This window comes from Pygoscelis adeliae, unplaced genomic scaffold, assembly GCF_000699105.1.
Source record: "Pygoscelis adeliae isolate BGI_AS28 unplaced genomic scaffold, ASM69910v1 Scaffold218, whole genome shotgun sequence".
Taxonomy (NCBI): Eukaryota; Metazoa; Chordata; class Aves; order Sphenisciformes; family Spheniscidae; genus Pygoscelis; species Pygoscelis adeliae.
The window spans coordinates 5,654,485-5,677,160 of NW_008825433.1; the positions used below are offsets into that span (position 1 = coordinate 5,654,485).

General features: G+C 34.9%; 1 protein-coding gene across 1 annotated transcript in view; it reads right to left on the bottom strand.

Moving 5' to 3' along the window:
* KIF6 (kinesin family member 6) overlaps positions 1-22,676 on the bottom strand; it is a 175,445-nt gene that overhangs the window by 121,643 nt on the left and 31,126 nt on the right. Inside the window, exons 6-8 of the mRNA XM_009331124.1 lie at positions 18,831-18,960; positions 8,746-8,952; positions 2,786-2,929 (exon numbers count right to left, since the gene is read on the bottom strand). Of these exons, the coding sequence (XP_009329399.1) occupies positions 2,786-2,929; positions 8,746-8,952; positions 18,831-18,960 (481 nt within the window). The remainder of the gene's footprint in view (positions 1-2,785; positions 2,930-8,745; positions 8,953-18,830; positions 18,961-22,676) is intronic.

A 22,676-nucleotide genomic window follows, 5' to 3' on the forward strand; every position in this document is an offset into this window, starting at 1 on the left:
ATGATACTAGATGAAAAACTGTCAGATGAGCTAAGATGAGGTGCAGGAGGACAGGAAGTTAGGGAAAAAAAAAAAAAAGGAGAATCAAGACTGAGGTTGTGGAGGAAACTCTGTGATAACCAGTGCATACGCCCATTTAGGGCACAGAATGAAATCGAGGATTCCTAAAGTATTGTTCCATCCTTTGAGATCAGCTGATACTTACATGCCATACCCTGCTTGAGAACATATCACCTAATGAATAAAAAGCCAGCAATTGTTCTCAGTTAGCTCAAAGAATAAAACCTCATGCAGTAGTCTTAGAAGTTCCAATGATGCTTGATAAAGTGTATGACAAAATTTTCTGAGATATGCCAGTCTGCATTTAAAATGTAAGAATTTACACATAACCCCTACATTAAGAGAACTTTACTACTGCTACAGACTTGTATTTCAGAATCAAAGTAATTCTGCAGTTTTCAGTCCTCCAACATATGAAAATACCAATTTAAATATATGATCATATACTCTTTTTTCCACAGGAATTCTGTCTCTCTCAGTGCTTGGAGGGGTGGTATCTGAATTAGGGTTACATGATGAAAGATACTAGTATTTATTGCCAAAGACATAATATATACACACAGAATCAAAGAAGAGTTTTCAAGGAAAGGAAAGGAAGGCCTTACAATTAAGAGAGCTGCATATAGTCTTAGCTGGACTCTCTGTTTGCCTCTGCTGTACAGTTCCTGTGGTATGATGGTCAACTAATGTGATTTTCGTTATTCTATACATGTGTAAGTACAATTATATGTACAGTAAACACATATACATTTCCACCAGACCTCTTTGCCCTGTTCAGCATGAAGCATATGTTAAATTAATGAGTAGCTAATCAATTCAGTCTTCAATGTTCAGTATGTAAGCTTATCATCTATTTATTCTATGCCATCAAAATGGTAATCAAAGCTGACAGCTACTAATTTCCTAATCATTTTTTCTGCCATGCTTATTGTTACAATACCTGAGGGCTTCACAAAAATTAATCAATTAACCCTCTAGGTATTGCTTTGCTGCAAGTAGGTAGAATGTCTATGCTTAACAGAAGGGAAACTGAAGTCAAAAGTACCAAAAAAAATTGTATTTGATTATTATATGATCTTTTGTTCAAAACAGCTTCCATTCAACTTCAGTTACAGCTGTAATAATTAATATAGCTACAATTCAGAATCAACATCTTCTTTCAAGCACTCCACAAAACTAGTACAAAAAATATGTTGTAGGTGAAGTGAGAAGTTGAATACAAACTCTTCGGTAGAAGTAGGAATATAATCTAGCTCTCTAGGATAATGTTCTATTTGTCCGCTTCATGAGAGTGCCCTTTCTTACTTTGAATTCTCTGCTTCGTTGCTTTCATTGCAAGAGACAAAGCTAGGTCCTTAAGAAAGTTGCTTTCATTATACAACTTGAATTCATACTGGGGGGCAATTCTGTCTTGTGCTTCCTTTGTGAATGAAATGTATATACAATGGAAAAAAAAACAAACAAAAAAGCAAACCAAACATAACTACGCATAATGACTCACAAAATTCCAAATTAAAATTATGCAGCTATCCTAATTCTGACATTTTCTAATATTTAGTAACTGACTTAACATCTGTCCTAATATTACTTGCACATATCAGGTTTTGGGGAGCAGGGTAGGGACTGTTCTGTTCATTTTTGGAGAAGAAGGTCTGTTGTGTAGCTGCTATACGTTAAAGCAAGAACAAGAAAACTGTCAGTAGCCTACTCTGGATAATTGCTTGGGCTAAATATTCCCAAAATAGAAACCCAGATTGCAATGTTAGATACATACACCTGATGAACCGATATACGAAAGGGTGCCTATCCCACATGCCTAAAAAAAAAAAAAGTCATTAACAAACTGATCCAGTTGCATTTGTAACCAGACATCATGCTTGCATAATTACATCTTTACAAGTCTGAACAATCTGTTTTCATTTAACAGCAAAGTCCATTTTATAAAGAAAAAAAAGTCTTCAACTAGATGAAGTATGGTTTTAGTATAATGCTTTCCACTGTATTTCAGAAAACAGTCTTAGGCTTAATAGTTTTTTTGTCTTGTTTATTCGCATTAGAATGCTTTGATGTTATGGAAAATCAGGAAATAAATAGACTATAAATGGCTTTGAGCAGGGTTCTATGTATTCACTTTGCAACCCATTTTGGTAAACAAAGAGAAGAAAACTTCACTACATATAACTCCAGTGCAGGAAATTGGTGAAGGAAGATAAAAGTATTCAAAAAATTTCCAAAATTCCCAAATCACCCCACCCAATTCCCTCTCCAGTTGTCTACCGTACTCAATGAAATCTCGACTCCAAAGAAGTCTACAGAAGTTCTGCCAAGGCTTTCCGTGTGATCCATAATCTACTTATAGATCTTACCAATGTGTCCTGTGGAAAATTCCTTGGAAATGCCTTTTCATAACTCAAAGATTTATTCACCAGGAAAACAGTAAATTAAAAAAAAAAAAAAAGTTTTCTTAGTAGGTGCAAGTTGTTTCCCAACTGCTCCTTGACTTGATATTACTTAGAGAAAAGTACATTTCCTAAAGGATTTGTCTACATCTTACTGCAATTTCCACTGATAAAATTATCTCCTGGAAACACAGTTAAAATGTTTTTTTGTAAGGATAAGAATAAAAGCATACACACTTGAATTGCAAACTGTAATAAACGTCAAAAGAGCAGGATCTTTAGAGAAGTGAAAACATTTTTGTTGAAAATAGATGGAAATAACATACATCTATGTTTCTTTTGTCTAGAGAGAGCGTTGCTATCATGGTAGTCATGCAGTTTCCTCCCAGGCTGTCTCTTAGCACTGAGGTCATCATAGAGTTTCGGTAAGGAATGTGGGACCGGTTTTTCTCTGCAAGGGCAATTATTACCTGAAACAACAGTAAAAATGGAAGAGACTTTTAAATTTACATGTCTATTAATGATTGACATGGAAAGAGAACAAAAACAATCTGCTCAGGAACCTAAACTGATACAACAAAACTCACTTATGCACCAAGTTAGCTGCAAACCCACTGATTTTATTAAAATAATTTCAACTTAAATTTCAGCGTTTTTATATGTCTTTGTAGGAGCTGAACGTGAAAGACCAAATAAATTTAATTTTATCATACCCTAGCTTTACAGCCTCTCAGCAGCATGGAAACTGAACACAATATACTAAAACCCACAGACTTTCCAAAGATACAGGAACTTACTGAAAATCTTCCTCGTATTTTTTCTATCATAATAATAAAGTATGGACAGTATTCAAGTAAAAAATTCCTTAATATTTGCTAAAGCATGCTTTTAAAATTACACATTCTTGAAGCACATGGCTCTTAGAGAGGTCAATATATTTATTTCTGAGAAAAATGCCTTGAAAAGTAAAACACAAATAAAAGGGTGCATGATCACAATGTACTGCTGGAAAGAAATAATTCAGTTTAGAATACATATGCCTTGGCCAAAAAGGAAATGGTACACCTACTATTCTCAGTTTCCCTTCTCAGCTGTTTACATTATGGGACCTAATTATTGTTAAGTAAAAAGCTAGATTACCCCATGTTCTGTTGTGATATAAAAGATTTGAACTGTTAACTGGGCAAGCACTGTACTGAAAAACTGTAGCTATATAAGTTGTGCAAGCTATCCTAGATGATTAGGAGTTGTTTTTACTTTAATAAATCTTACACAACAGCATTTATTTTGTTTATGCTGCACTTACGAAAATTGTTATTTTAGAAAATTTAGTAGCAACTTTTTTGTTGGCACTAGTTTCTTTTAATGATCTTCAGAAAGTTAAAATTTCTTATTACTATAAATCTTACACTGGCAGCTCTGAGAGGGATGAATGCATAATATGAAAATTACTATCTTTAAAGGAATCTGGAAGCCCTTTCCTGGATCAAGGTTGTCAAATCTCGTATATTGTAACTTGTTAGATGGAAATGCTATATCTCTGTTAGTTTATGATATTGCATAGAAACCTCATAGTAGTCTAGTGCATACATTAATAAGCAGACTCCCAGTCTCTGCCACACAGAGACTACAATCTGAATAGACAGGATGGGAAAAGAGCCAGCGGGAAGATATGTTAGTTCCATTAGAAATGGGAACTGTATAACAGAGGAGTTCACTTTTTCTTAAGTTCATGCAGGAAGTCTGCAGCCCAGGTAGAATTTGAACCCTCCCACACCGGCACTGAAAAGCTATGTGACCAGCTCTCATGATGCAGAAGCCACTGTACTGTCGTGTGACAGAGTCACATAACACAGAAGATGATGGCTTTAAGTCCCTTTAGTAAAACCTCACCTAAATCAATCTTTACAATCCAATCAAGGAATCTGGAATGGAAAGATGAGAAACCTGAAGGAGAGGGAAATTATGTTCTTTCATAAAGTGAGAGAGACCACCTGTACAGGATCTGAACCTGGATCTTCTAACAGCCAACCAAATATGATAATCAGAAAATTGTCTCATTTTTACATGGTCAAAAAGGTGTTGTTATCCTTTTGATATTAAAAAAGGTTTGGGGTTGGTTTGTTTGTTTTTAAATACTGGTAGGTCTAAGCTTAAAAGGCCTTAATAATATTACTGAACCAGGACTGTAATATGTTGATTTAAATCAACATAATTTAAGGCAGAAAGTTTCATTTTGAGTGGGTCAAACAAACCACTTTAAGACCTAATTAATTTTTTAAATGCGGAAGCTGTCAGAAATATTGTCACTTTTTGTAAAATTGCATCCTATATGAAACATAATAGCATAGAGCAGGTGCAATCACTCACAAATAACTTCACTGAAACATTTGGAAATATTGTTAAGCATAAAGGAAGGCCTGAGACTCACAAGTGGTTATGATATGATCTGAAGTGTGCCCAAGCGTCCCTATTCCTGTCCACATCCTTTGTGCAAGCACTAACTTCATACAGGGAATAGATTTGCACCAGTACCTCAGGCCAACAGGCAGCCAGGACACGTTTTCAGAGCATCCTCAGATGAGGATTTTGGGGTGCATCACTTGCAGATACAGAGCTATCAGCTACATCTATATCTTGCGGTTTAGTGTATCACATGCTCTGAAGCCACTTGCCTGCTCCAGAAGTCTCTTTTTTTCCTCCTGTCCACCAGCAGTCACAAGACCTCTGACATTGCCTTTGAGCCATATCCAGAATCGTTCCATATTCCTGCCCACATCTCCCCACTCTTCAGATTTCTGTCAGTTAAGTCTCCCATCCCACCTCCCATTTCTAGTAGAGCTTATCAGCTTAAGCTCTGGTCCTTACAGCAAAAAATCCAAACTCTACTGCTGGTGTCTTGTAGTTAATTACAAGCATTCTTACTTTTTGGACAACATATGCTTGTCTCCAGTATATACTACAGGTGTTGCTGGAAATAATTCACCCAAAAAATAATGATTTGCTAATCAGAAACAAATGCATGTATTTCATTTTAAATTATTAAAAAGTTCCTGTTTTTTCTGTTACTCTAATGTCTGAATATGTTAATTAGGAAACAACAAAACCAGAAAATTACCTTTGCTATAGGATGTGAATAAATGTAGCATTTGATGGCTGCCAGTGATTTCAAATTTTATTAGCAAAAACTTTGGTAGGTGTGGGTAGCAGTCATTCACTAAGCAATAAAATCTTTTGGCATTCCCTAAATGGAGCACGTGTTAAATGACAGTTAACAGGCATATTCATCAAAGCAGTGAGAACATTGTATTCTATTATTTTGGGGAAATACAGCCAGTTCTAATTCCACTATTGTGTCAAATCATGTGGCTGTATCACTGTTAATTTGTAACTCTAAATTTGGTCCAGGGTACCCTATGTTGTGTATCAGAAGGGAATATCTACACACACAAAAAAAAATAAAATGCAGTTGGAATTCCAGAACATGCTACTACATCTTACAGCCAACAAAAGCTACCCTGATATGGTAGTAGGGACTTTTAAGAGCACCTATGCATCAAATTGCTGTGGACACTAAAATTGAATTGTCCCTACTGCCACTGTTGATCAGCTGCATGACACACTCTCATCTTCATTTTGCTCTAGACATATAGGCCACTTGGAGAAAAAGTGCAGTTGATTTATTTGAAGATTTTTTTAACACATTGTGGGTATTTAACGAGTAGACCAGTGTGATAACACAGAACTGTGTTCCCATTGTCATCTTGACACAAATCATGTTACATTATTATTTTATTATGCAAGGTGTTTAGAAATGGCATAACTCAACACTAAAACACCAGTAGATAACTAAATAGTTGAGCATGTAAATAAGCTGATTTTGAGGAATCCTTGTACTTTAATATTAGTCACTGCAAGGTCAGGATTGAATGGCCTAATTCCCACTGAACAAAAAGGTTTTTTTTACTGTCTTCAGTGGTCTTTTATTCAGTATTAGAAAACATTTTTATTAATGATACACAATCCCAGACAGAACCCAACGTGCTTATCTCCAACAGTATTTATTCTAAAATAGGAGTTAAAAGTTGCATGACAAAACATTAATATTTTATGCTTCTAAGCACTTCAAACCTGAGTATCTCAAAACACACTACACAGATTATTAAACTCAACCTCACAGAACCTCATGCAGTGTTGCATTATAAATACATAAAAATCACACAGTAAATAAGAAGGATCCTGAGTACAATTTGTATGATTCTGAAGAGGTCCATTTTAGAATCACTAACTGTTATCACATGAATACAACTGAAATACAGACATTTTTCTTCAAGGTAAAATTTAAACAGATGGGGGGTATGAAAAAAATTCAGAGTTATAGTAAATGACTGACTGCCACCTGCTGTGCCTTAAGCTTCTTTTGACAGATGAAATATCTCTGATTGTAGATTAAATGAAATCTAAGAGATTTGTTCTTGTTAACAAAAAAACACACAACACAAAAATTAAAAGTATTCTTCCCAGTAAGTGGAACAACCAGTTATATTTCCTACTTGTAATTTCAAGGAATTTTCACATATAGACACACACAAAATTTTTTGTTTTAACAGATTTCCTCAACTGTAAATTTTACTAAATAACACATATACTGGAGTATAAATTAAAAAGAACAAATCTGAACTTTAGAGTTAAGCATTTTTTCTTCTCACCCCCTCCCATTATTTGTCCCACTAAATAACAGCTTCACAGACCTGCTATTGTTGTATATAACAATTTTTAAAGAAGCCTTAGGAAAAAATAATGTATTCTCCAGCAGAATTAAAAAAACCAACAAATTTCTGGCAACAGGGACAGTGTTTACTGCACTGTGAAAAGAGTATTATGTATTCAGTCTTAGAAAGGACTTCATTTCTCTTACAGGTGTGAGGTCTGAAATCCACACTTGAAAATCTTCAGTGATTGCAACTTAATAGCACAGTATCCACAAAATAGATTTCATTGATTGCCAAGTGTTTCTTACCCTTACTTGTTGTTTTACAGCATTAGAATACAAAATATCACAGCAGATGAGGGAGACATAAATGTAATGTGCACTAAATTTTTATAAATAAGCAGAAATGTCTTTTAGCAATACCACAGATACTAAGCCAAAAAGAAATACCTGAAAGGAAGGAATGCTATGGAATACAGACAATGCCTATAAACCTGGTGGAAAGAAAAGAAGAGATACTAGAAAAGAAGATATTAGTGAGTGTGAACAGCCTTCACCATCACACTTATCACATTCACAAAAATCATGAGGATCCTAAGATGCAGCATCTTATTTTTCTAGTCATGAAGGGAAAATGATTATATCAGATCAGTGGAGGAAGAATAATAAAAAATACCCAATAATAATAATAATAATTGTTATTAACAATAATTATTATTGTTAATAAAAATAACAACAACAGTAATAATCTGTTAACCAAACCTTTCTACTGGAATGCTTCATCTTCAAAGTTTCCATTCACCACCGCTATCTTAACTGATTGTTTCTTTTTTAAAAAAAAAAAATCAGTAAGATTAGTCAGGATTAATCTACTTTCTCAATATTTGCCTTTTCCAAAGAGGAAAATTAAAAAGCAACAGTGAAAGGAGGATAGGGATTTTAGTATACCTTAAATAAACAGGCTAAAACTTTTTCAGTAACAACAGCTGAATGATAAAGATTTGTGGAGATTTATTATTATTATTGCAGTTGTATCTATGAGTCCTATTGGTATAAAACCAATTATGGTAGTTACTCCATAAATACATAACAAAGGTAACTCCTGTCTCAAAGAGAGTGAAGAATCACATTGGTAGAGGAATAAAACAAGACGAGAGAAGAGCCTAATATTTTACCATATTACAATGCTTGAACCAAATAAAAACCAATCAGCTTAGTTCAATGATTCTTGAGTGATACATCCTGATCCCAGCTGTGGAAGGGGGAGAAGATCACAAAGAACATTTTTAGCAGAAATATAGATGCAATCTTGTAAATATCTTTAGTATTCCAAATAAAACAAGAAACCTATTTTTGAAATACTACCCTGTATACCTACTCTAACCTTAGTGTTTGTAAGCTTTTCCTAAATTAAAATGTTATTTCAAATGAAGAGCCATCAGCTCAAACATCTTAAAAAACTGCAATAAATATCCTAAGACTAACTGAATGTTGGAATCAAGATTTCCAAAACATTGCACATTGCTAAACAGGAATGTAATAAGGGAGAAGTGTTTCACTCTATTCCAATTTTACCTGTTCCAAATAATGTAATGACAGGTTGATATATTTGGCTTCTGTCAATAAGTGACCTCCAACTCCAGTCTTTGCAACACGCTCTGATCCAGCAAGGTCTACTAAGTGTAACTTGGAGCGTCGGATAGTGGCAGATCCAGGTTCCTTGCTGGAAATGTGAATAGTGAAAATGCAGTGAGATCGGGTTGAGGCTTGATTCATTGGTGTCTACAATGAAAAGAAAGGAAGAGTGCTCAACGTTCATTTAATAAATAAATCTAGCTTTTTATAGCTCAATAATCCGGCAATTGAAATCACCTATCCAATTTTTTAGCTATTGCACCTGTAATAGATATGCAAGAAGAACCCAAAAGGATTTATCTGACACTCACATTCTGGCCAAATACTTGGATAACTTTGATCTGGACAAATTGTACTGCAAGCAACTATCCTTGTTCCAAGATAATCTAACAGTGAGTACATCAGCAAAGCAGCTGGCCTTACTATGCTGAAGAATACCAAGGAACACTAGAAAACGGCACCTTGATTGGAGGGAAAGTTACTAATTCCTGATCTCCAAGAGGCTATCAATTTCCCCATCAGTAAGCCCATTTTTAAGTTTTTTTGGCTAGATAGCTACTAGTGTAACTAAGACTAGGACTTTCTATGAGGCTTTAGACTTTCATGTTTGCATTACTTTTATGAAAAAAAATTAACTTGGCAAAATCAGTATCAGAATTTTACGTGGCATGACAGAGTTTTCATAAAAGGTTTGGCTTTAAATATATTTATTTGGAATAGCTACTGCCATACTTCCTTAACTAGACACATGGAAATTCTTTGTCAATTTTTAGAGATGCTTCAGCTTCAGTATGACTTCAGTGATGTTCCCAATATATTTGAAATGCAGAACAGAAAAATTTAAACAGCTCTCAGATATTTAATTTTCGATTTCAAATGACCACATGCCATCACACATGCACCCTTCTTTTCTTAAACAACATATAAAAAAATATTTAAGCATCTAAAGCCTTCTTTGTTTAGTTATATCAAGCTGTTGGAAACTTAAAACTAAAAGAATTCCTTACTATGCTCATTTTATAAATAGCTAAAGCTTTAGACTATATATGGAGATTACAGGTTTACAACACAAATAGTATTTTTATTTATAAACTATAACAAGTATGACTACATTGTTATCAAGGCATAAATACTTGACTTGCAGAAAAATAAGGTAGTGAAATAATATTATTATTGAGTTAGCAACTAAATCTATACTTATTTATAGCTGTTTAAAAAGATGATTTAAAAATCCTGGTTAAATCGTATACATTAATCTCTTGTCTACACTTTATTCCTCTGTTATTCTAGGGTAATCATTTATCTAGGCATACCCTGTGATTCAGACTAGATATACCAACATATTGCTTTTTTTTTCCATGGTCTGCTTTGGTATGAAACATTCTAGATGTTAAAATAGCCTGCCCATTGCAGGTGTTGAAGGTGTTGTCTTGTTAATCCAGAAAGGACAGCTCTTAACAGAAAGACTGCAAGCTGAATATTCCTTTACCAGGAATAACATGAACAGCTATACCTCTTGGTTGAATTGTCTCCCCTTCAATTTCCCAATATTTTTTTCCAGCCTTAATAGTGCCAGCACAGCTGAACTGTTTTTGGGAACTGATCCAGCTCAAAGAAAAAAAAAAAAAGTCTGCAAACCATAGATATTTTACCTGGATCAGTTTCCTAATTCAGTCACAGAGCAGCTGTAGAAAGCAGTTCTGCTAGAATAATTGAAAATGGCAGCATACAGCGTGTGAACGAGTAGGTGGTGTGCAGGAATAGCGTACGCTTGTAGTTGTTGGTGAAAATTCCATAATGAAATTATAGTCTTAGCACCATTTTATTTTGGGTTGCTTTTCCTAATAAAGTCAAGCTCAGACAGAGAGGGAGAAGAGTTTTGATAATTAGTTTATACAGATGAGGAATTTTGGAATAATACAGGCAAGCCACTGGCTCTGCTTAACTGCCTGGTTTCTAAGGATCATTTCAGGATCCTGTGAAATGAGCATCAGAGCATCAGAGTGCTGTCACACGCTATACTGTCTTCAGAGGCGAAGCTGAACAAATGAAGGGGCAGTGAGTTGTAGCATGGGAATGAAAATAAACATGCTCAGGGAAAGGTGTCAAGCAAGAAAATACTCCCAAACATATTTAAAATGCAGTTATACTAAGAAAAAGTTATACACTGTTAAAATGTACTTTATTCAGCAATTCTGATTCCATGAACACTCAGAGCCAGCTTCACTTATTTTACTAGGAGAGCTATGATTTTACTACTTGCAGCTCTGTGAAGCAGGACTGGATATTTTATTTTTCCAGCTCAAAATCCACAACTGAATTAATATTTAAGGGCATTCTCCTCAACAGAATTGATATTTGAGGACATTTTGCTCTACAGTCATGGCATCAGTCACACTATACTGCAGACAAGTCTAAACCACATCAAATATAAATACAGATCTAGCTATAGAAGCACAAAGTAAAGGTTGCTATGAAAGAAGCAGAAGTTGTCATCACACTTCAGAATAATCATTCTTAAGCAAACTTAAGTTTCACTATGCAGCAAAACCTCATGTATTTCAAAATGTGCTTTTAGTCACACCTGTTTAACCCCAACAGAGGCAAAAAAAAATTAAAGCATAAAAGAAAATAATTTCAGGACTCTCAGTTCCAAAAGCCCAGGGCAGTATTTGGCCTATCAGGTCTTTATTGTCTATAGCAATATACTAGCCACAAGTTATTTTTGCATGTTCCAAGCAGATTCTGCTGGACTGGTCATTAGAAAGTCCATTGCTTTTCTCTCCACAACTTCTTTTTTCATGTAAAATGAGTGAAGCTGATTTGGAAGTCATTGGCTAGAATCCCAAACTGCTATTTTTATTAAGTCCTTCTTCAGAGTAGAACCATGCTTTAATCAACACACCACTCCTTTTTACAATATGATTCTGTCTCCACTTTGCAGTTCCCATATATAGAAAGCTCTGTTAGAACTCTTGCAGGAAGCATAAAGCAATAAAAATTTAAACTGTTAAATGGGATGTGATCGTGAAATGTTAATTGCAGTCATAATGTCCCACATTTTGCTCCTTTTACCACACAAGTAGATGCAAAGCACACAGCAACAGAAATGGCAACTTGTCAGTATCTTCAGTCCAAAAATAAGCCTTTTTTTTTTTTTCTATCTTAGTGTCCTGGTTTTGGCTGGGATAGAGTTAATTTTCTTCCTAGCAGCTGGTACAGTGCTGTGTTTGGATTTAGGATGAGAATAATGTTGATAGCAACAACTAAAACATAGGTGTGTTAAGTAGTGCTTACACTAGTCAAGGACTTGTCAGCTTCCCATGCCCTGCCAGCGAGAAGCTGGGAGGGGGCACAGCCAGGACAGCTGACCCAAACTGGCCAAAGGGGTGTTCCATACCATATGGTGTCATGCTCAGTATATAGACAGGGGGGAGTTGGCTGGCGGGGCCGCTGCTCAGGGACTGGCTGAGCATCAGTCGGCGGGTGGTGAGCAATTGCATTGTGCATCACTTGCTTTGTATATTCTTTTATTATTATTACTATTTTACTTTCTTTTATTTCAATTATTAAACTGTTCTTATCTCAACCCACATGTTTTCTCACTTTTACTCTTCCGATTCTCTCTCCCATCCCACTGGGGCGGAGGGAGTGAGTGAGCGGCTGTGTGGTGCTCAGTTGCCAACTGAGGTTAAACCACGACACTTACATACGCAACTTCTGAGTATCACCATTCAGCTGTTCAGAAAGTCTAAAAACTGAAAACAAACACACAAAATTTTCTGGACAGTGTCTCAGAGACTACTAAAAGGTTCCTTTAGTGGCTTTCAGAGTTCATTTTGGCTTTGTTAGCAGTATTCAAACCATATGTATATGAAATCATCCTCACACTAATTTCATGTGATGAAGGAAAAAAAAATGAAAGAGAGGAGTGGCCTGGCTCTCAGCAGATGTTTGCTATTGTGAAAGATATATATAGAACAACTGATGAGCTGCAGTTACTTACAAAGAAATAATTTTTTCCAGGAATTCTGTGACATCATAAACCACATAAGCAGACTTCAGATGCTTTGTGATAGCACATAAACACTGCAAAGGAATTAATGCCAGGTCATCTGTTGCTGCCCATTTGTGGCATGGTAAAAGAGGAATTCAATAACATTTCTTTCAAGATCATGATTTGGTAAAGCATCAGTGTTTTGTTTGATCTTAGAAAATATGTACAAGAGATATTTCAAGTCATACAACCCAGTCTCCTTTTTCTCCAGGACCAGGATATACCTGTTTGCTGAAATTAAATAACCTGTATAGAAGCTTTGTGACTTAAACCATTACATCTATTCATACAATGGTTGCAAGAAGGTGTTTCTACTTAAATGAGAACCTGCAGCACAGCCATATTGCAAGAAGCATCCAAGTCAGATGTTTCTGTCAAGGAATACAAGGTCATGAAAGGTCCAAAAACTTGCTGGAGCCTAAGTTATCCATCTTAATCTAATTGTTATCTATCTTAAATCAACAAAACACTGTAGGAGTTCCTCCCTATACAAGAATTTATGTATTTCCCAAATCCTTTATTTGTTGCAGCTGCTATTATAGATGTTTTCACTAAGAAGAATAGCCAGAAATAGGATGCTACTGGGCTAAATAGAGTTCTTAATAATTGAGGACCTAAGAAGGAGAAAGTTTCTTAAATAAAAAAACATATGAAAAGCTGTTTGAAAATCACCATTAGACTAACAGAAGCTGCTACTATCTGGAAGAATAATGTGTTGATTATGGCTGCCAAATACACAAATACACTCAGAGAGAGAAAATACAGAAAAGAGTTCAGGACAGCTGGGACAAAAAGATTTCACAGGTGATAAATGCAGTCGTTCAGCCCATATTGCAAACCATCTCCACTTGGCAGTTTATACAGTTCCAGTGGAAACTTTTCTTCTTTGAATCAAAATATTTAGACATCAGAAGAACATGATTTGCCTGTATGAGTGAATTAGTGACTAGCCAAGGCATAAATGAAGAAAGGCTGATTCTGAATGCTCCTTTTTTTTTGAGAGAGAGAGAATGTCTCAGTGAAAAGGTACAAAATTTTGTTTTAAGGAGGGTTTTTTTTCTTGTTAAGTTTTTTTCACTTTTGAACTTTTTGAAGAAGGGCAAGGGAAAAGAGAAAAGCACTGATAGCATCCAAGGCTGATATCAAATTGATTTTTCTCCAATCTCAAGCTACAATCAGATGGATACCTGTAGGAAGAAGTTCTGACAGCTTCCGTTATTTCACAGTTCAGATGGTAAGAAAAGAGCCATTGTGTCCTACAAGAACGATAATAAAGCAATATAACACAGTTTGTTTCTCTGGTTGAAACTCATCCTTAGAATATTCTGGTGTTTTCACATTGTTGGTTTATAGCACAGAACATCATAAGTCTCTGCAAGGCTGAAGGAGCAGAGATTCTTTGTTGAAAAACAGTGGACTTATCTGTCTAATTAATATAAACGCCACCAGTGCCAACAGAACCATGCTATATGGAAGGGTATGTAAGTTGAAGAATAGGAGATTCCTGCCTTTATATCTGGTAGATGAGTGAGACCTTAATATATCTTTAGTTTCCTTTCTGATTAATATGGTACAAGTGAGTTGGCTCTTCAGGTGTACTTAGGTACACTTGACAGTTGAAATTGCAAATTTATTACTGTGAAAATATAAGGATCAGAATAGGTGCAATCTGACACTTCCCTGATTTCTAAAAGCAATACTTTACCTTTCCATATTTACTACAAGTACAGTTTCACAGTTAGACCATGGTAACTAAGGTAACTTTTAAAGTAATTAATATTCCCTGGTGAGGATATTATTAAACTTTACGTTATACAGTGCCTTTTATCCATATAAATCCCAAAGCACTTTAAGGACTATTCGAAGTCGTACGTATGACCAGTGATTGTTTTACCACACACGGAAATAAAAAAGATGATGCCATTTGGTGCTAATGATACTATAGAACAGGTTTGTTAGAGTGGAAATAAATCAACAATTGACACCGATATGAGGAACCTAGGAAAGCAGAAATTTGTAATTCATTCTGGAATGCAGCTCTAACATGGTAACATGCCTTCTTGGCAAAAGTGTCATTTAATCTCTTATGTTCATACATTGAAATCCTATTTTTCCTATTTCATCCAAGAAAAAACGCATTCAAACACTACCAGTGGCTTTCCAAATATATTCAAAAGAATACTAATGGACAAAAAAATAAATACAAAGGGAATGAGTCCAATTCAGAGGCCACAAGTCAGTCCCACAACTACCTTTAAATGTTTAAAAGTTTCATTCTTTCTTGAAATAAACATATTTAAACATTGCCAAAAGCTTACTGCTTGCTCCATGTGTACTTCAAACATTTTAAATGACGGAACAAATACTGTGTAGTATGCACTGTCTTCCAAATTTAAACAATGGAGTATTATACGTATAAAACCATGCAGTAAAACACTTCCTTCCTCATTACAATGAAGTAATTTTTCATTAGAGGAAAAAGAAATGCTAACTGTACATGCAACTGCAGTGTTCAGACACATCAACCTCACATAAAGATTTTAGAGTTTTGAAATTGATGCATGCCCTTGGGAGGCTACCGGGTCTACCTTACTCCGCTATTTTAAGAGAAATACTAAAAAAGTACTAAGAATTCTCTAAATCACAGAGATTCAGGCATATTATTTCAAAGGACAGCTATCACAAGTGATTCCCATCACAAGAATTTAGAAAAGACCACTTCCGCTGAAGACATATTGATAGCATATCTACCAAAATAAAATGGTTTGTGAACACTACCTAAATGGCCAAACACTTATTTCTGTACATGAGCTTTTTCAGATGCTGCTGCTACCACCTGTGTCATATGTGCAAATTAGGTTTTGGAATCCTTTGTTTGCATGTATTTGAGACACCTAAATCATAAAGTTGGCTTAAAAAATTAAAATATAAAGAATAAATTCAGATTTTTCTTTTTATAACCTGTTGCCGAGATTCTTATGCATTCAAATGTAACAAGAAACCATATTTTATGGGAAAAACAAGCAAACAAACAAAAATATAGCCCTTAGAGTTGGAAGAGATGCCAACAAAAGAATCTGTTTCTTGGGTTTGTTCTCTGCCTATTTCTCCCTGGCAGAATATAAGAGACAAAAACTTCCTATTTTGATTTTTACATTATGAAGTGTTTGTGCACAGATGTCTCCCATCTTACCATTTCCGCAACTTGTAGTATATATCAAAACTAGAGCAAAGGATTGGTCCTATAACTGACCTATAAACCAATCCTGCACAAATTAGATCAGCTTCCTCTTTTTTCCTTCTCATGAGCTATACAGTTACGTGTGGGAAAGAAGTATTCGGTTATAAACGTTCCCTCAGGTTCTGACATTTAATTAATGAATGAATGAATGTAGTCTATAGAATATTTTTAATATCCCTTTCTTTTTAGCACAGTCAGTGGTGAGGGCAAAATGCAGCCCTCAAATCACAAGTTTGACTCCACTAGCAGAGGCACTGCAGAAATTAAATTGTCATTCTTATTTTCAAAATGGTCCCGCAACTCTTCAAAGAAGGGTTATCTCAGGGGTAAACCATTAGATTGCAATTTTAGAGGCCACAGATTTCCTATGTGATCCATGACAGCCATCTTAGTTTGTCTACAGACAAATTCATCATCATTAAAACAGATGAATCAAGCATTTCTTTCACTTTCTTTTCTATTTAGGTTTATTCATCTTGTGTCTTTTCCTTTAAAGTTTACTTAAATAGGGTCCTAACCTTTTTTGAGGTCAGGAAGTGTTACCATAATTCAATTAAGGTTTAAAAACATGGATCTCTGGAGAAGAAGTTATGGTTGATGTCATAAGTCCTTCTCCCTAGACCTCTACATTAATCCCTCATATCTGCAAACACTATTTTCTCATTCTGATAAGTCATCATATAAAGTACCACAGTCACCTAAAGCCAAAAATGCCAAATGATAATGGGTGATAAATTCTGTAACGCCTAAGAGGAAGCAGCACTCAGTAAGCTCACTGAACTGTACTGCAATGTACCTGCTGCAATTGCAAAGGAACAGTGTATGAGGTAACTAGATAAATAAAACTTCTACAATGAAATCCACCTCATTTGAAGTTTTGGCAATCATATTAGCATTCAGACTAAGCAAAGTAAATATTGCTGCAATGAGCGGCTGTTATTCCAAGCAAGTATTCTCTGCATTTTTTTCTTTTGTCACACAAGATTTCATGATAAAAATTTGCCGAGGTTAAAAAAAAAGCATCTGGGCAAATTCATATAAAGAAAAAATGCAACATAAGTTATTAGCTATAAATAGTCTGAAACACAAACTAATGAAGATTAGGAGATTTTTTTTTTTAAAGTATAATTATTTACTTGATTTATCTTTTACTCTTCTCTGTATATTTGCTGTTGGCCATTGTTCAAAACAGGAAACTGGAGCAGACATATCTTTGGTCTGACCCATTACGAATACTCTTTTAGTTTTACTAAGCATTACTTTATCTTGACCTTTAATGATTACCATCTTCATTAGTCCTGCTATTTGTTCATGACTTTCAGTGTTTGGAATATATTTTCTCTTTAGGTAACATTTTCCAAATATGTAACACTATTGCCCTTTACAATTGCTGATTTATGACCCTGTCAGCCAGCAGCACACCATTCTTTAAATATTCTCTCTCATTTTCATACACAGCGCTTCTAAACCAATCAGAGATTTCTGGAAGATCTTTCTCCATGCGATGAACTTCCTTTTTCTGTTTTCATCACCAACTACCACGATAGGTTTTCAGGCTTCTGAACTCAATGTCGTCTTTTTGCCTCCTCTATTACACTTTTTCAAGTTCCTCTTCTCTAAATTGTATCAATTTTTCCATTTCAATATCATCAACAGTTCCTTGCTTCAGTATTCATATTTACTAACAGCCCTTCAGTACAGCTTGATTATCTCTTGCCTTAACATCTTTCTGCCTCTCAAAATGTCACTGCTAAAATATTCTCCCTTGAGAAAGAGAGAACAAATCATTTTTTTGCCTATTTACATTTTGTAATCAAACGCTTCTTCCCCTGTGCCCAGGTGTACATGGTCAGCCAGCAGTAACAGAAAGCTACTTGACTATTTCATATACTTTAAATGTCTTTCTTGTCATTGATTTATTATATATCTTTTTGGTCAGACAGAGGAAGAAACCCCACAGATTCCTAAAATAATTAGCTGTGTTGTAGTAAAGACACATTGACAGTGCTCACATTATACAATACACTTTTTAAATTTACATTCCATTTCCAAGTATGAAGATAAGGAAAAAAAACCCTACAGATTTTGGATATGGAAACATTTCATTTGAATTTTCCAGAATCAGTAAAAACACCCTTGAATTTGCATATTGGCAAATATTTATTTTGAATGTGCTTTGCACTACCATTTGGGTTTTTTTTTGTTTTGGGGTTTTTTTTTGTTTTGGGTTTTTTTTTTGTGGTTTTTTTTTTTTTTTTTTACATACCACCACATGCTTATGCAATAAGAAGAAAAAAAGAGGGGACTGCTAACTCCTACTGTAACTTCTTCAAAGGCAATTTAGTACTTCTGTGGGAATGTTTGACAATGCTTTGTAAGGCCATGTTTTCTAATCTTTAAATGTGTATGTATGTTGATACATGCTACGTTCAAAAGTCAGTCTATAGTTTATGAGAAAAACTTTTTTTCTTACTTATTTTAATTGCAGTAAGTTATGACATCAACAACCACCAATCAGATTCACTAAGGAAAAACAGAAAACTCTTTGCAAAGTGAAAGCTATCATCAGAGAAATACTTATTTAATTTCACTGTGGAAATACACTCAGAAAGAAGATACTTAGTCATTTATCTCCAAGGACTTCCAAAAGATACATCTTACGTGGAGAAGTTTATGACCATTTTAACTCTGGTGGTGTCAAGTAAGATTTGTAGCAGCAATTCTCACCTCAGCAATCATTCTGTTGGTGTCTCCCAAGAAGAGTAGGTTTAAGGCTTCCTCTTCATTCGTTGCTTGCTGAAGAGACAAGTTTTTCAGATGAATGTTCTGATCAGGGTCTTCCATTATTGTCACTTTTCTACACAGAAAAAAAAAATCTCAAAATGAAAACTAGAATTTCTGTAAGGTGATCTTTGTTCCATACTTTCATTTCAATTGCACCTAAAAGTTGATATCTAAAACCCAAAAGCATTTGTAATAAAAGAACTAAAAACATGAAGAGTAAATGCACATTAAAGGAAGTGCTGAATTTTTTTTTAACTCTGTCACCTCCTTTTTATTCCTTTATTATAAAAGGAATAAAAATTCCTTTTTCCACATAGAAAAGGAATACATAAAATCTATAACTATTAGAAAAAGCTTTGGGATTTTTTTTTTTTTAATGAGATATAGTAAAATCTCAAGAGCAAGAGGTTAGATGAATCATCACAAACAATAAGTGGGGGTTTGTTTGCCATTACCACAGCTATTTAAGCACAAATGATACATAAAGCATACCATAATCTTGATGAACAAATAGACATGCAACGTTTCAGAATCAACACATCTGTAGCCAACATGTTTCTAATAACCTTGCATTTGTCAAGATTATTTCTCTTTTAATTCTTCTCAAATGGTAAGAACTACAAATATAATGATCCCTTTCTTAAATTAAAAACAAGCAAGCGGAATGATTTTATTTATTTCCACTGAGGTTAGAAATGCTCTTAGTTGTACTTCTTTAAGCCTTAAAGTTCAGAAAAAGGAAGTTAGATGGAAGTAGCAAGGATATGGCAAAAGCTCCAGGAGAGCTACTAAATATTACTGAAACTCCTTTTCACTTCTTTAAATAGCCCTTTTATATAAGAATTTTTTCTTTTGATCAGGTTACTGAGAGTTAAACTTTATTGGCTTTACTGAGTAGCCATTAGGGTCTCCTCAGTTAGGACATTCTATAGTATCCAACATGGAAGCCAAGTAGTTGCATCACTGGATTTGGAAAACTCCCAGAGTAAAGACTGTTAAAATTGAAGTACACTAATTCTGAGGATGAATGACACGTCCTTCAGGGTGAATGACATGTGAATGACATGTTCTGAGACAACTTACAACAAGCAAGCTAGAACTTTTTTAAAAGTTAGAAGGTTAGTTTTTTTTTAAATTTTCCCTGTAAGTATAGCTAATACTTTATATATATACGTATACACATATATGTATATGTGTGTGTGTGTATATATATATATTTCATATTCTTCAAGGTTAACCACAAGAGGGAGTATGGGGCTTGAGTTTTTACCTCTAGGTAGTTCTTGCATGCTAATTACTCCAAGCTGCTTCAAAACCACACAGGTTGGGTTTTGTTCTGCTTTACTTGTCTTTTTTTTCCCCAAAACTGACAGAATCAAATCGAGCAGCTAAGCAGCATTCCATAGTATTACTCTTAAGTATTAGGGAAGTAGTTCACCCTCTGATGGTCAAACATTGGAATGGATATACAGAAATAATCTGAACACATTGCAATACACTCACTATTTTTAAGGAGAAAAAAAAAAAGTAAAAGTACACAGAATGCTTCTTTAGCATTTAGCCATAACAATTGTTTTTCCAAGTATGATCGCCTCCCACTTATAGCCTTATTTTTGTGTGGTAGGGTAAGACAGCACTAGTACAGTCATGAAGCTCTGCTTCCCCCATTCAGAGCATAAACCCAAAAGCATAATTCTGCTCTCACAAAACAATGTTTTGATAATGTCAAGTTGTATTCTGTCCACAGTTCCATCCATGTGCGCATCACACGCTAAAGCCCAGAGTGGTTCTGATTACAGTATGATGCTTTGACTAATTTTAATATTTTCAAATGACACAGTAAGCATCATCTACCTCTTTTTATAATTTAGGAAAACTAAGTTGTTTTACTACGCACACTTGGCATAATATTTAAACTTTTAAGGATCTTTTCAGACTACATTTTGACCAATGGTTATAAAGAATTTCCAGACAACGAAGATACTAGTTTGGATGAAAAGCTCTGGATGATTATTATTATATCAGAAAGGTGACAGTGGGGATGTCACAAACCAGTGACAGCCTCCCATACAGTGGCCTTGCAGCTATTAAGAGGATTTCCAGATGAAAGTCTAAATTTACACATCTTGAGAGGCATCTGTCAAAGCTTCCTCAGAAAGACATGTTCCAAAATGACAACAAAATGATTTATTTTATAGTGTTATAAAGTTATTGTATAATATGATAATATATTTCTATAGAACATTATCTATATCAGCGAAATCTTTAAATTTCATAACCCTAACTTCGATCTTGGAGTGGAAAAGCTCTGTTATGTTATCCATAATGACTGAAAGAAGGCAGAGACAAGGTTTTGTTTTCTTTATAAACAAAGAATCTTTTCCATTTGGCTTACTGGATGGAATTTGTAGCTGACTAGGAAACCTGTAGGATGGGATCAGCCTTTTTTATACTGTTATTGACTCAGGCCCTTTCCTGCATCAACTGGGCTGCCATTAATTAAAACGCAAAAGCGCCTTTCACATTGAATGCTTTCATTTATGAAATTCCTGTTACTGGCAAACAATGAAGTTAAAGCTTCCTTTGATTAATTAATACCATCTCATTAATTTGTGTAATATAAATAAATAAAAAAAAAACTTAAAAGATTTTGGAAAACAAGAGACAATTTTAAAAATCAAGTTTCCTATTATTATACCTGTCTCTAGGGCTTAGAATTGAAGAAATCTAAAATAATCTCTTTATTTTAGAGATTATTTTAAAAATATATTTTTATTTAAAATATATATTTAAAATATATATTTAAAAAACTTCATAAAAATTTAAAAATCAATCATAATGATGTAAACAATATGTCAGGATACATACCTTCTATGACAATACATTAGCAGAATATAGTTATACTACATCAGCATACGGAGGAGACTACACAGACAATAATAAATTTAGGAAAAGCATAAAAAAAGAAAAGCAGCAAGCATGCATCTTGGAGTCTGTCCAGCACAGAATAAACTAATGGATAACTATAGCTAATCTTTGTGTAAAGTTGCAAGGAGCTTTACATTTTAAGAAAGAATGACCAAGATCATAATTTTATATATCATCCAAAAAAAATTATCCTTCTGTAGTATAGCTCCCTGAATACCACATCAGAGCACAAAGTCAAGGTTGATTCAAGAGGCAAGGTTACAAAGTTATTCAGCCACCAGCACAGCTTTCAATAGCACAGAGATTTGATTTTCCATTCAAGTATAGACCTAGAGCATAATCTCCTTAGCTTGTGAGACATGACAGAACTACGAGATGAGTAAGTGTTGGTGCAGACTGTTCTCCCGACACGTCATGTTGTGATAGGAAATCCTTCCCACTGTCTCCAATGAATTCCACATGTGAGACAAGAAAAACATAGTTTGCTTGTTCTACACTTTATGGTCATAGGAGTGTATTGATACATGTGCTGTGCTGCAGGCACAGCGTGGCATCCAGGCCTGCGTCGTGCTGCACAGACCCCTTGGCTACAGGGTAAATTCAGCCAGGTCATTGTAACAGAAGAGCCTGCAGGCAGCTCCCACCCAGGTCATCACACCACCTGCGTGGCCTTGCCTTTATCGAAAAATGCCGCAAGAAGTTCTCATGAGAACACCTTTTAGAAATTGAGCTGTTTTCTTGTAAGGAAATTATATAATAGCTCGAATGACCAAAAGGGAGAGCATCTCTCCACGGACAGGATCTGTGCTGCTTTACACAGTGCGCCGTGGGGAAATCCATTCAGGCTCTATCCAATGCTGC